Below are 16,116 nucleotides of genomic sequence, written 5' to 3' on the forward strand. Positions count from 1 at the left end.
ATAGTGTTCACATCAGGTATGGTCTTTAATAAAATTAAAACTAATAAAAGTATTGTTAAATTCTTTTTTTATATTATAAATTTTAAAATATATGTTATAATTGCAGATTACTATATTCAGAGGGAGATAATGTATTATTAATGTTTTATGCTATTTCATTTTAAATTACTCAGCTGCAATTTTTTTGTTACAATGTTCTCAATTTTAGTAATTTCCCCTGTGCATCATACTTTCCTGTTAACAATGGAGTCATGCCAGGCATATAACTAACTCTGTTCAGGAGAAATTTTTTGAATTGAAATAACATTGACTTCCAGTTTAAATTGGAAGTTCATATATAGTTAATTATATCTGGTCTCAAATTTTATCTATTTAACTCTGTTGTCAAGATTAAGGAAGGACAGACAGACAACAGTTGCCAGTGAAAATTTATTGGTTACAATTTTTGAAAATTGCAGCCCAATGAAACTTAAATCAAATAAGTTTTTAATTTTTTAAATGTCATTCATCTTGCCATTTTATTTCTTGAAAAGAACATTGAATATTTGAATGCATGTGCAAAACTCAATTAATCAATTATAGTTTTCTATAAAAACATCATATTCAGAATAATAGAAGAATGCCCAAAACAATCTAAAGGAATGTTGAATGTAAATTAAACAGAAACTGAATAAGGTGTAACAAATTGAAAACTATTGAACTCAACCAGACTTAGTTATTAATCATTTTTGCTTCCTTTGTTAATTTGAGATGGTGAAATGAAGAAGAACATTATGTTATTAATAACTTTCAAAAATTTTCAGAGAATAAAATTTTTGATTTGAATCACTTAATTATAATTAGAAAGATAAATGATCTAAACTACTTTAACTATTTGGAGTTAGGTCAAGCAGACAGAATGGAGAGGAGAGTATATAAATATGAGAGATATTAACACACTATCTGACAATAGTAGTTTTACTAAGCTGTAATAAAAATTACTTTTAATTCAATTTTTACTATTATTAGAAATATTGTAGCATTTTTTCATTTATTTTTATTTTTACATTGGTTTGAGACCTAATGCTGTTGTTGTGTGCTTAATAAACAATAGTGTAAATATGTTTCTAGTAGGTTTTATACAGTATGAACTGGAAAGTGAAAAGAAAGCTGTGATTTACTTTAAGGTGATATTTATCTTATAGCAGTAATCTGGATATAGCCTGTCAAATTTGTTTTTACTCTCTACTATGTGGGCACCAAGAGGTCTTTTCTCTAGCTCATTATGGGTTCAGCCATGCCCACAATGGCACATTTAGGTTGTGAAGCATGTGGCTTTACATATCCATAAAGGCGGCTATACACGATGGGTTAATCCTCAGGAGTAACCATGCATGCCTGATTTTGAGTAATTCCTGGAAGTGTGTGGGGGAAAATTTAACAGTTTCGGCGAACTGTACCGACCACCTGAGTAGAATCGCCCATACTCGTTAGGTTAATTCTCAAAGGATTAACCATGCATGCCTGACCTTTATAATTCCTGGTAGTGTGTGGAGAGAAATTTAACAGTTTTGGCGAACTGTATCGACTACTGGAGTAGAATTGAAAAACCATTTGATTTTCCTGGCGCAGTGTCAGGAACATCTGACTGCGCAGGCCGACCTAAACGTGTGTGAGAACAATGTTTCGTGAATGTTTGGAAGAATTATTTTCTATAACCTTATTAACTTTTATTATTTATAACCTAATAAATTAATTTTTCAGGTTATAAATTATTTTCGGATCAAAAATTTCTTGAGTAAATTAAAATTATAAATAATTTTAATATTTAGAAAACTTCTCAATTCATTTCTTCCGTTTTCATAAAACATCTCGATACTCTTTATCATTTTCTTCTACATTTTAAAAAATTTATTGTTTTAATATCCAAGTAAATTAAAACATGACAACTTAAAATAAGACAAAGTTTAATAAATTCTTTTTAATTATTAAATTATAAAATTAATTTGCGATAATAATGTTTACAATTTGTACTAATATCGGATGTGGTTGAGAATTATTAATATATATTCGTCTATAAAATTTAATCCATGAATTTTTTTGGTAGTAAAATCGACTTGCCATTGTCTTTCGCTGATAATTGATGCTTTTTAACATAATCTATAGCCCAAGATTTCTCTTGAAAAATTAATTTTGTGATCTGAAATAATTCCATTAAAAAATTATTCGTATGAAAAATTAATTTTGTGATCAGTGCTACCCAAACCACTACTACTACTATTTACACCATAGACTTCTATGCATACTTTTTTCCCGCGAGTTTTAATAGAATTTGTTGCCAATAAACATCAGTGGCGTAATAATAAACACAATGGCGTAGCGAACATAACTGCACCCGGGCCGCGACACTATATTGGCGCCCCCTCCCCCTCCAGAAACAAATTTTGTTTTTCTTGGAAACCATTTGGCTCCCCTCTGCAAGTGGCGCCCGGGGCAAGCTGCCCCACCCTCTGCTGAGAGGTTTTCTTTGTTTGTGGGCGATAGGAAATTCTGAAGTTCCTCAAGGTCAGGCAGCCTCAAAGGATTAACTTAACGTGTATAGCTGCCTTAACAGACAATACTCCAAAAAATTTTTGTAGTTTTTTTTCAACTGCCCAGATTCAATCCTGGGTCCTTCAGAGTGGTAAACTGATGCCTTAACTTCCTTGGCCATCTAGCTAGCAACTGCCATAGTGAGATATACCTGTATAAGGCCTGGATTTAGGGGTTAAAGGTAACCTGGTCTAGTAGACTGGACATTGTCTCAGATTCCATGCTAAAATTCACAATACAAATCAAATTACTGTAATTTTCTTTATTATAGCTTGAATTACTTATCCAGTGTATTTGAAATGTTTAGTTATTCAATTAGTAATTTGTTATAAATGCATATACTGTTAATGGATAAATAAGGCATAAGTTTCAAAATTTTGTACTCTGGGCTAGGGTCTAGCAGCCTATTATAGCAGCCTATAAATTGGCATTGCCTGTATTCTTTATATTTCTTGAGAAATAGTGTAACCTGAAGATCAGTTTTTTAAAAATATTAAAGAATAATTGGTTAATTAAAATTTTATTGGATTATCATGGCAAATTCTCTTAATTTGTTTATTATTTCAGAGCTGATCTATATTATAGACTTATGGTAGGTTGTATGACAGGCTTATCTATATAAATGTCTTAATAAAAGAATGTATAAAATAAGATCCAAAATTTGAAACTTGCTGTTTAGTTTCTTGCCTTAAATAATTTAAAATGCCAATGCACAACCACCTTCAAAATTTTCCCTTGGGTGACAGTACACTTTTGCCAGTGCTTATACAACTTCTGGAAACATTGCTGTATGACATCTTTTGCAGCCACCTGTAATGGCTCCTCCAATGCTTTTACTCCATTCAGAATTTATTCCTGAGGACAGAACAGTGAACAAGAAGCATTTTTTGGACATTTTGTCATTTCCATTATCATAAATGACATATGTTGTGAAGTTGACAATAGTATCTTCTCCATGAATGTGTGCCTACTCATCAGTCCATAATGGTCATAGTTTCTCATAGAAAATGGTACTAATATGATTCCACATCTCACATATTCAGCAACTTAACTCTTTGCAATTTTTGTCTTTCCACTGATGAACATTTGTAGGGACATCATTTTGAGTCATGAAATGATGTAAAACAGCATCATTGGAAGTATTTCAGGTGGTTGCAGAACATGGCATACAGCAATGCATACAAGTGCTGGGAAAAGTGTATTATTGGATATTCTATAGATTACTCCCTATGGAATTTTGGGACTTTCAGTATGTATCTGAACTCGGGACCAAGATGAGTCCAACGGTACCCTACTTTTTGACTGGAGACAAAAGATAAGAAAGCTATCAGATTAACGATTTCTTGCCTTTCACAATGCATTCTATGCCATTTTAGAGTTTTCCACCAGGTGGCACTGCTTGTAGTTCAGTATATGTTTTCTTTATTTTCTTTTTGTTCAAGAACTACCATGAATCAACTAGTGATGTTAAACACTGGGTGGCCTGCCGGCTGCTCCTTTCCGGGAAGAGTCCATCAGGAGCATGAACAGTTGAATGCCACCTAGTGAAGACTCAAAAATGGCGTAGAATGCATTGTGAAAGGCAAGAAATTGTAAATATGATAACTTTCTTATTTTTGGTCTCTGGTCCAAAAGTAGAGTATCGTTGAACTTGTCTTGATCCCGAGTTCAAATATATACTCAGTCCCGAAATTCCATATGGAGTAATCTATAGTACAGCCGTATTATCACCCAAGGGGTTATTTGGAAGGTGGTTGTGTGTTGGTTTTTTTAAACTATTCAAAGTAAAGAATTAAACACTGTCCCTGAATTTTTGGATCCTGTCTTGTATAAAATAATTTTTCAAATGTTTTCTACTCTCAATAACTCATAAATAATAAGACAAAATGATTTGAAAATATTTTAATTATATTGGAAATTTTGAACAGGAAAAATTCACATATTAGTTTAATACTAAATTTCTTTAAACCTACCTATCTTTTTACCTATTAATCTACCTACTTATCTTTCCTAGAATTAAATTTAGATAAAATTAAGAAAATAAACTGAAAAATTTTGATTATTAAACATTATACATTATTTTCATGAATTAAAACTGTTTAAACATTGATAGATACTTAAAAAATTATTAAAAGATAAGAGACATTCCTTAACAGAAGAAAATATGAAAGAAATTGCTGAAAAACTTCATGGATACACTGGAGCAGATTTAAATTGCTTGTGTAGAAATGGTAAGTCTGATAAATGACAATAATAATATAATATCTAGTTCATGGTTGCCTCTAAGCAACATTATGATGCAATTATGCAGTAATTTTTAAGAATTGGGTGCTGAAGACTTATGTTGTAATCAAAATTATAAGTTATTTTTCTTCTAAATAAGATCTGATAATAGCTGAAAAAGTTATGCATGTTGCTGGATTTTTTTGTTATGGAGTTGATGCTTAATTAACCGAAGGAATCAAACTTCTAACTTATGGAAGTCTTTTTCATAAAATTTGATAAATGTTTGAAATAGTGTTCACATCTTTAGTTTTAAACTGAATTGACAACTTCATAAAAACATTTTCCAAATTTTACATAAAAGACTTCTATAAAGTAAGGAGTTTAATTTATAACTTTAGTTTATTATATTAAAAGAATCAAATAAGATATCACATGAAGATACTGTTGCCTTTTAAGGCATTACATTGTACAAAAAAGTTTTGAATTTTGTACAAATTTATTATTATATCTGCTTCTTTGTCCTTTACGTCAGTTTTAGTTGTTTAGCTTGTCCATGAAAGCTTACGGTGCTTATATTAAGGTACATTATGAATGTGAGATTCGATCCGTGTGCAAACCAATTTTCCACTTTCCTCCTAACTTTTTGACATATTTTAAACAAATTTATCACCTTACTGTGAAAAATCCATCGTCAGAAAAACGGAATCGAGTATCTTATCAACATCGATAGAAACTTATAACTCTCCTCTTTAATGTAAACATTTACACATCTAAAAACAATGGCATTCTCATAATGCAAGACAAACTTTACAATTAAAGTCCGAATTTGTCATTTTGTTTTGGTCCCGGGAACAACTTTTAACCTCCATACCTGCTCCAATGACATCTATCTCCCACAACAGTTAATCACATGACAAATTTTTCCTAAAGAAGCGAAGCTAAAAGCGACTCCCCCCCGTGAAGTTTTTCATCTTCGGCTGGTCAAAAGTGATTCAGGTCTCAAAGGATTTTTGGACTGTTATAACTGTGTGTGTCAATCTACAAAAAGAAAAGGAATAATATTTTCTTCTCCGTGGAATGATTCTAGAGGTATGAAACAATTAATGTGAACACTTTCTCCGTGTATTAGGGGCTAGCAAACCAAGTTAAAGGTTCTCGATGTTAGTTTGTAATCATTAATTTTTGTTTAATCTAATAAACTGTTGTTTCCATTGTTAAATGGTGTCGCTTACTCGCATATTGCCTACACCTTATCGATGACCCCTCTCACCTTCACTCGACCTAATAAAAGGGATCCCAACCCCTTGGGATCGAAACTCGTAAACAAGCCATCCCCTGACAAGTGGGTAGTTTTCACCAAAATGTTGATGACAAAATGAGGTACGATCTCGTCATACCTCAGCATTTTGGACAAAGTTTCTCATTGGCAGAAGTTTACAGAACCTTCCAAAAAAATATATTTAAAACTGGTTTGACTATTACAAAAGTGTTTTTTTGAAAATTTATGACAATTACAGCTATTATTTCTGCTTACCTAAGTAGTATATCCTTTTACCTTATACAGCATAAAATCATTTTATTCAAACTTGGTCACTTGTAATGTACTAGCTTGATCTTTCTTTCCTCTTTACACCTTTAAGTGTTAAGTACTGATGCGTGTAATCTTTTCTAAACTAAGATAATAAACATTCAGGAATATTTGGTGTTATAGTGGAATGTAATTTTTACTAAAATAAATAAAACATGATAAAATATTTTAAGTCATAAATTGAAACACTGATAACATAAAAATAAAATAATAAAAATGATTTTATTTTTACAGTTTGTTTTATGTTGTTGAAAGAGCAATCAGATGATCTGGTTATGACGTTAAGTCATTTTAATTCGGCAATAAGAGAGATGAAACCAAGTGCTTTGAAGGAAATGGATATTCAGATTTCAAAGGTAAAATAAATTTCTTAGTTTATTTTATAAATAAAAATCATAAAAACAAGTTATTATAAAAATTTAATTTTGTCAAGTAAATATCAGTTTCCACTGTAAGTATTGTAATTATTTTTAACTTTTTGGAACATTGTTTACATATACATACATACATACATATATATATATAACTAGCTTACCCGTCGCGCATTGCTGCGATCTCAGAAGAAGCGAAATTCAGGCAAACTCGTTAAGATAAAATTAAATTTACATTTTATCATTTTTATTGAAACTTATTATTATTATATTATTATTCATTTTCATCGGGAAAAAACATTTCAAAGTGTCATTTCAATTCTGTTTATTTATTTGAGTGCTTGTGGATACACGATATTTTTTGTTTTTCTGTCTGGTGCGTACACGAATAAATCGGAAGGTTTTTTGACGCGTGAGTTGGCCACATACAGTTGTCCATGCGAGAAGCACGGATTCTCGAAATTTAGTCCACACACTCGCAGCGATTGTCAGAAGCGCGATATTCCCCATTTTTATATATATATTTTTTAATCCTTTATAATTTTAATTATTTAATTGCTCCTTCCTCTCTTCTTTGGCATGTTGTGATATTTCTGATAGTTGGATAATAAACCGTTTTATTGTAATTTGTCTTTTTAAATTATTTCGAGTCGATATTAAAATTTGGAAAAAGGGGATACTTAGATTGGTAAAAATACGCGAATTTCCTCTTACAACTTCGGTTGTTGTTCAGGGTACAGTTGAGGTTTTAACGAAGTTTGAGCAAATACATAATTAGCAAAAAAGAAAGTTTAAATAAAGTGATTAAACAAAAATTATTACAAATATCATAAATAACAGTTCACAAATGCATATATAGAGATTTTTTGAAGGTGAGAAATGGTCTTCACAATTTGAGATTGATCGAACACACTGTGCTCGAATGCTCGTGTAAACGTGCGCCATCTATCGTACGGTAAATGNTAAACATTATACATTATTTTCATGAATTAAAACTGTTTAAACATTGATAGATACTTAAAAAATTATTAGAAGATAAGAAACATTCCTTAACAGAAGAAAATATGAATGAAATTGCTGAAAAACTTCATGGATACACTGGAGCAGATTTAAATTACTTGTATAGAAATGGTAAGTCTGTAAATAATAATATAATATCTAGTTCATGGTTGCCTCTAAACTACAAAATGATGCAATTATGCAGTAATTTTTAAGAATTGGGTACTGAAGGGTTAAGTTATGATGTAATCAAAATTATTAAAGTTATTTTTTAAATAAGATCTTATAATAGCCTGGAAAGTTATGCAACTCATTACTGGATTTTTTTTGTTGTTGTTATGATGGAGTTGATGCTCAATTAACCAAAGGAATCAAACAAACTCCTAACTTTATAGAAGTCTTTTCCATAAAATTTGATAAATATTTCTGAGATAATTTTCAAATCTTTAGTTTTAAAATTGACTTGACAACTTCATAAAAACATTTGCCAAATTTTACATAAAAGACTTCTAAGTAAGGAGTTTAATTTATTACTTTAGTTTATTATATTAAAAGAGTCAAATAAGATGCCACATGAAGAAGGTACTAATGCCTTTTAAGGTATTACAATTGTACAAAATAAAGTTTAGAAAAAATACATAAAAGTTTTGAATTTTGTACAAATCTATTATATTATCTGCTTCTTGTCCTTCACATAGGTTTTAGTTTTGCTTGTCCACAAAGATTTACAGGGCATGTTGCATCAAATCATACTTGCTAGAGGCCCGCAATCATATGACAGAAGTGTACTGTAAACACTATTCTGTACACTAACAATTCAGCATTTTGGATGAAGCTCCTCATTGGCAGAAGTTTACAAAATGTTCTAAAAATATATATTTAAAACTGTTTTGACTATTGCAAAAGTATTTTTTTGAAAAATTTATGACAATTACAGCTATTATTTCTGCTTACCTAAATAGTACATCCTTTAACCTCATACAATATAAAATCATTTTACTCAAACTTGGTCACTTGTAATGTACTAGCTTGATCTTTCCACTTTACACCTTTAAGTGTTAAGTACTAATTCATGTAATTTTTTCTAAACTAAGATAATAAACATTCAGGAATATTTGGTGTTATGTTGGAATGTAATTTTTACTAAAATAAATAAAAAAAAAAAACATGATAAAATATCTTAATTCATCAATTGAAACACTGACAACATAAAGATAAAATAATATAAATAACCTTGTTTTTTTACAGTTTCTTCTATGGTAATGAAAGAGCAATCAAATAATCTGGTTATNATAAAATTATATTGCATTGTGTTAGTAATTAAATCATGACTGTAGTAAACATAATTACAGCTTTAACAATTGAAAATTATATTACAATGTTTCTAGATTTTAACAAATTTTACACTATTTTGTGACAAGCTATATTAATGCAGCTATAAAGTTCAGTAGAGATTTTTCTGAACTTTCTCATCAGTCATGGTTTTCAGGCCAATATACGAGGGTAATCTCAAAAGTAAGGTCTCCTATTTTTTAAAAAAATACAAAGAAACGTTTATTTTCAATAATTTTCATATCATTTTAAAGGTTGAACATTTATCTATTTTTCTACATGATCGCCATTTCAGTTGACGCATTTTAGTAGGCAATCTGACAGTTTTTGTAGACCCATGTGATACCTGCTTGCCGCCATGTCATGGTTTCCATCTTGCACACACCTTTTGATATTGCAACTTTTCTGTTAAAATCCTATGAATGGTGCTTGGGGAAACCCCAAGAACCAAAATGCAGAGATCATCCAGAGTGATTGGTTGATCTTCACGCATGGTTTGCTCAACCTTCATGACTGTCTCGTTGAAAATTGACAGTCTTCCACTTCTTTCTTTGCCGTGAATTTCTCTACAATCAGTTGCAAACTCCCTACACCACCTTTTTGACATCTATGCAGGACTTGCCATACACTTCCGTCAATTAGTGATGAATTTTAATCAGTTTAACACGACATGGCAGCGAGCTGGTATGACATGGGCATACAAAAACTGCCACAGTACCTACAAAACTGTATCAGTCAAAATGGCAATCATGTAGCAAAATAGATAAATGTTCAAGCTTTAAAAAAATATGAAAATTATTGAAAATAAACGTTTCTTTGTATTTAAAAAATAGGAGACATTACTTTTGGGATTACCCTCATATTTTTGACTTATTTACTGTACAAGTTCTTTTGATACAGAAAATGAAGCTTTAGAAACGTTTATTTAATATTAAATGAGGATGTTTTATTTTATCAAAAATATTTTTCTTTTGTTTTTGATCATTTTCAGAACATATTAGTGTAGACTCTGATTCATCTTATGTTTTTCTCCTCTTTCTGCTCTACACTATAAGGGTCTTTTTAATGGTACTCATCATGTGTACAATGGGGGTGGGTGGTGAGAGATGGGATTCTAAGACACCCCTTTGAAAAGTTCTGGGATTGCCATCCAGATTTGATCCCTAGTCCCCACATCAGTAGCCAATAGCTTAATCCCTCAGCCATTCAGTGTTTGAGTCTACACTGGTTCTGGCAAAACCAGAAAGTCTCAAAATTGGTTACTAGTTTTTAACAAAACTGATTCCAAACTGTGTCAAATTTAGTAGAATTAATGTTTTAATATTGTATTTCATTAATACAGGGGTGCACAACCTGCGGCCCGCGGGCCACATACGGCCCCTTATCAATGTTTATGCGGCCCGCGGACGGTACAGGCCAAATCCCTTCTTTCGAAGTTTCTAAGTGTAGAACTTTTCCCTTTCACAAAGTCATTAGCACCCAACTGTTTTATAACTTTCCCTGAAGTGAGAAATGGGGGGTNTCTAACTGTCAGTTTTGTATCAATTATTAAACACCAGTGTAAATTCCTACTAATAAGTTATGTCCGAGTAGACAGTTAAAGATTAAATTAGAATGCTTTTATCTTTTTTTAATTGTTTAATTTTATGCTTTATATATTTTAGATATTCCTAAATTTAGTCATCCCACATTTATCTGTAAACCAAATTCTTTATATATGTTAGAAAGAAGATAGTAACAAATATAATAGGTCTGTGTTATAATAAAATTACTGTTTACTAGAGTATAAATGTGATTAGACAAACTGTGCATGGACAGTATATGGGTTCATATTTTAAATCTTTCTCTTGTACATGGGTTTAAAATATATTTCTATGCATTTTTCTTTCATATATGTTTTAAGATTAAGCATTCCAGATAATTTTCATGTTCTATGTTTTCCTCTTTTGTTATCACTTTAATACATTACTATTGAAAAGAAATTGTTATGCTTTTGTATCATAAAAAGGTTTATTTTTGTTTAAATTTTAGTTACTTGCTTATTAATTTAACTTTCAGAAATCAATGCAATTTTCTTTATAGATGATATAATGTTATAAAACAGGTAACTGTTTTTTTCATTTTTTGTGTACCATTTGCTAAATTAAAATAAAGATATGTTGCACTCAGTGGGTGTTTTAATTTTGCAATTACATTGCTAAATAGTTTTAAGATAAAAGGACAATTTCACTTTTTTTATATTAGATATGTAATATATTTAGAGTGGTTTTATATAATAACAATTAAAATTTTCTAGGGTCCTGAACTGTTTAGTAAATGGGTTGGTGAATCTGAAAGGAATGTGAGAGAAGTATTTCTTAAAGCAAAAAACATGGCTCCTTGTATTATTTTTTTTGATGAGATAGACAGTTTAGCTTCACAGCGTGAAAGGTAAGAAAAATAAGTTGACATAAGTTATTATGCATATAAACTCTATTTTACTAATAAATAAATAATACCTGAAGTATAAAACCCTAGCATGTAAATCATATATTGACTCAAAATCCAACCTAAAATCTGCTCAATTTCCAATTGCTATAATTATATAAATCAATAAAACATGCATTATTAATGCCAAACAATTTCTGAATTATATTGGGTTATATATTACTACTACTATTATTAATTAAATGCTAAGTAATTAGTAGTAGTTACCGGTATTAGTAATGTATAGCTCAATATAATTCAGCAATTGTTTGGCTTTAATATATAGCTATTGGGTTTGGATATTTATATTTGCACACGTGTATTGTCTTTCATTGAAACTCTTAAATTCCACTTTATGCATTTTTGCCTGGGGTTTGATTTCTTTCTCTAGATGAAATGTAATTATCATTTTAAGCTTTACTTTTAAAATGATTTACTTATGAAATTATATTTGTCATTTAATATATAAATGAACAGAAATTTATGTAAACTATAATTAATATTAAGTATTTATTATGCTGAAATAAAATTTTCATTTTGACAAGATTTGTCAAATTGAAAAGCTTCTTAATATTTATTCATATAGTACAGGCATGGCAACATACGGCCTGCGGGTTGGATCTGGCCCACGTATTGAATATATGCAGCCCGTGATTAATCTTTCAATATTAGCTATTTAACTTCCAATAATTGTCGAAAGGATATTCCAATAATTGGTCAAAAGTCGATTCTTTATTTTTTGAAAAAATTCCATTGTAGAGATTTACAACTTTTGTTCCATTCTGTGTGATAATGCCAAAATAAAAAAAAAAATGATAAAATTAAAATATTAATATTTATCATAAAATAATGTATGTTAGACAGTAATTCAAGATATACAGGTGATATTCAATTTAACTTAGTAATTCGTCTGCTTTGCTAGAAATATAATACTAATATATTTAAACATTTATTTACTTAAATGAATTTTTTTTGTATTTAACATTTTTTAATTTTAATATTTTGTTTGGCCCGTGTAAAAAGTTTTCTTTCCAATTTGGCCCGAGGGAAAAAACTGTTGGCCATGCCTGATATAGTAGTTCATATTATTTGATTTTGCTTGCTGATTCACATTTAGTTGCTATAATCATTAAGTAGTTAGGACTAATCAAAATATATATATGTGTGAACTGCAGGGGAGGTCGGGGGTCAGTCGCACCTCCCTGTTCTGCAACAGGTTGTTAAACCTGTTCACTGTCAAGATGGTTATTTTACGATAATGGTCCCGAGGGTTGGAACTCTCAAATGTCGGTTGAGTGGAGGGAGAGTATTTGGGGTTGACGATAAGGTGAAGTAAAACATCAACAGCACACCGCTATATATAACAACTAACCTCTAAAAACCAATTTCGGTGTGTTTTCTCCAAAAAAATACAATATCACAAACGTTTTTGAACATAAAGTTCTTCCTCAGGTGAGAAACAGACGAAAAATTGAATAAAATTCGATGGAACACTTTCTGAAAGAGCTCCGTAAAACGATTCGAAAAAACCTCGTGCGTATGACAATATCATTGCACATGCGCCTTCCTCAGAAGTAAAAAATCTCTCTATTAACATCAGTTGTATATAAATGCTTACCACACTACGGATAAAGATAACTCCTCCTTACTGTTAATACACTTATTATTTTGGGAGGTTCTGTATATATATAAATCGCCTCCATCCACCTCAAATGTTCCGTATGTTGCGTGAAGCAGATGATCTTAACCTCAAACATCGGCTGGATGTCCAGATCTGTGGCGTAACACGCCAAAGCTGTTGTAATTCTCTTATGGAGTATGTCCGCTTTAGGTTCTTTCAGTCTCACCCCTAATGAGCGCTTTGTGGAGCCTATGTATATTAAATCCTCATCACATCTGTGATCTTTTAACAGGATGGTATACATTCCAGATAACATGTTTTGGATACCATCCCATTAAAAGATCACAGATGTGATGAGGATTTAATATATGTAGGCTCCACAAAGTGCTCATTAGGGGTGAGACTGAAAGAACATAAAGCGGACATACTCCATAAGAGAATTACAACAGCTTTGGCATGTTACGCCACAGATCTGGACATCCAGCCGATGTTTGAGGTTAAGATCATCTGCTGATTTGCAGATTTGAAGAACATTTGAGGTGGATGGAGGCGATTTATATATATACAGAACCTCCCAAAATAATAAGTGTATTAACAGTAAGGAGGAGTTATCTTTATCCATAGCATGGCAAGCATTTATATACGACTGATGTTAATAGAGAGATTTTTTACTTCTGAGGAAGGCGCATGCGCAACGATATTGTCATACGCATGAGGTTTTTTCGAATCGTTTTACGGAGCTCTTTCAGAAAGTGTTCCATCGAATTTTATTCAATTTTTTGTCTGTTTCTCACCTGAGGAAGAACTTTATGTTCAAAAACGTTTGTGATATTGTATTTTTTTTGGAGAAAATGCACCGACATTGGTTTTTAAAGGTTAGTTGTGATAAGGTGAAGGCCGTATATGAGTAAACAACAAATTTTAACAAATAAACAAGAATTTATTAAAATAAACCAGATTAACAAAGATACAACACAAATCTCGACATTTAATCGCCTAACAGCTCAAGAGAGAGTTTACATGCTTTTTCATACTTCTTTGTAGGGTTCCATGACAATTAAGGAATGTAGGCACGTAAGTGTCCAATAAAAGGTGTCTTTGATCCAACTGAGCACAAACATAAAAGTTCGTGACTCTGGTGACGAATGGATATTGATGTTGGAGAATCGGAATAGTGGCAGGTTCAGAGATTCAACTTGATGTCATCGGTCTGGCTTTCAATAAGAGACTCCCCCAAGAGGGGGGTAAGAAATGTCTTTTATAGCTTTTTGTGGGGAATTTCCATCACGTGATCGGATGTTCTATGAGCTAAAGGTTATAGGTGTTCCAGGGACCTAAACAAGGGACGAAAGTTAGGTGCTAACTATAAACTTTTGTGCAAGTCGAGCTGCAAGTTATATGAGGACAATAGAATGTTGATAGTTATGACAGGAAGGTTTACACATTCCCAGCTAAGATCGGTTTTTTCTTCCAATTTGTTACATAAACGAAAGTGAACTAATTACAATTTTTGTTAATAAAATTCTGGATCTCATATTCATAGGGTGTTTTTTTTTAGAGGTATACAAATTTAAAATAAAATAAAACACGTAAAAATAATGTTAATGGCCATGGTGTTGGATTTATTTAAAAGCTAATTTTATGCTATTAGTGTTTAAACATGATTTTGGGCATATGGATGCCATGGCTGGTTCGAATGAAGCGCAATTGGGAAGAACAATTTTCAACCACTTTATTGAGCAACTGGGTCTGTATATCGGCAATAACGCGGCAAATGTTGAGTAACTTACATCCATTAAAAGTCACTGTTTGGTGTGCTTTATGGGCAGCTGGAATCATAGGCCCATATTTCTTTAAAGATGATGCCGGCCAGAACACTACCATCAATGGAGAGCGTTTTTGGAGCCATGATTGCTGACTTCTTCATTCCTCAGTTGAATGGTATTGATGTGGCATAGCTTTGGTTTCAACAAGATGGTGCAACATGCCACACAGTGCATGACACCATCAATTTATTGCAGGAAACATCTGATGAGTGCATAATTTCGCATAATGGACCTGTGAACTGGACTTCACGATTGTGTGATCTCACACGTATGGATTACTTTCTTTGAGGATATGTGAAGTCACTAGTCTACGCCGATAAACCACAGATGCTGGACCACTTGGAAGTCAACATTTGCCGCATTATTGCCGATATACGGCCCCAGTTGCTCGATAAAGTGGTCGAAAATTTGCATACCTCTAAAAAAAACATCCTGTGTGTATATATATATATAAACAATATACATCCTGAAGCTGTATGTATTGATACTAAACCAAATTGATCTCTGTAATTAATTGAGATGATGATATGCTATAATTAATAATTAGAAATTAAGAAATTTGTACTAGAGGTAGATGTTATATGAGAGACCACTAGAGGGGGTTTTAAAATTTTTAATGCAAATTGAAGTGCAAATATCATCTAAAACCTGTTAGTTATATATTAAAGCCAAATTATAGCCAGGTCTGTATTACTATTATTAATAATTAAATGCTGAATAATTATAGGCAGTAGTGATATTCAGCGGGTTCGCACAGGTTCGGTCGAACCCATTGTTAACATTTTCAAAGTTTTTCGAACCTTGTTAAACACACGTAACATTTCTCAGTGGTTTTATTTCTTTTAAAAAATATTAAAATATACGTATTATACTCTGTAAAACTACTAAACTAGAGCCTTATACCATGTTCGCCTTGGTGCGACCTCCCTCGACTGTTTCAATCTCGACTGAAACGAGGCTCAATCGCGATCAACTCAAGAGAGTTCTTGAAACTAAATCCAGTCATAAGAGAGATCCCACAATCCCATGCATGTGAGAAAATACAAGATGGCTGCGGAACACATGTCGTAATAAATTATATACAAAATAAATCATTTTGAACACTTTTTTATTATT

The 16,116-nt window shown here is 31.5% G+C and overlaps 1 protein-coding gene across 1 annotated transcript in view; it reads left to right on the forward strand.

Moving 5' to 3' along the window:
- LOC111616121 (spermatogenesis-associated protein 5-like) overlaps positions 1-6,785 on the forward strand; it is a 9,960-nt gene extending 3,175 nt beyond the window's left edge. The window contains exons 3-4 of the mRNA XM_023357547.1: positions 4,685-4,802; positions 6,620-6,785. Of these exons, the coding sequence (XP_023213315.1) occupies positions 4,685-4,802; positions 6,620-6,750 (249 nt within the window). The 3' untranslated portion in view covers positions 6,751-6,785. The remainder of the gene's footprint in view (positions 1-4,684; positions 4,803-6,619) is intronic.
- Positions 6,786-16,116: the final 9,331 nt, after the last annotated feature.

Source organism: Centruroides sculpturatus, unplaced genomic scaffold (genome assembly GCF_000671375.1).
Source record: "Centruroides sculpturatus isolate CEXI.00-Female unplaced genomic scaffold, Cexi_2.0 scaffold2745, whole genome shotgun sequence".
NCBI lineage: Eukaryota > Metazoa > Arthropoda > Arachnida > Scorpiones > Buthidae > Centruroides > Centruroides sculpturatus.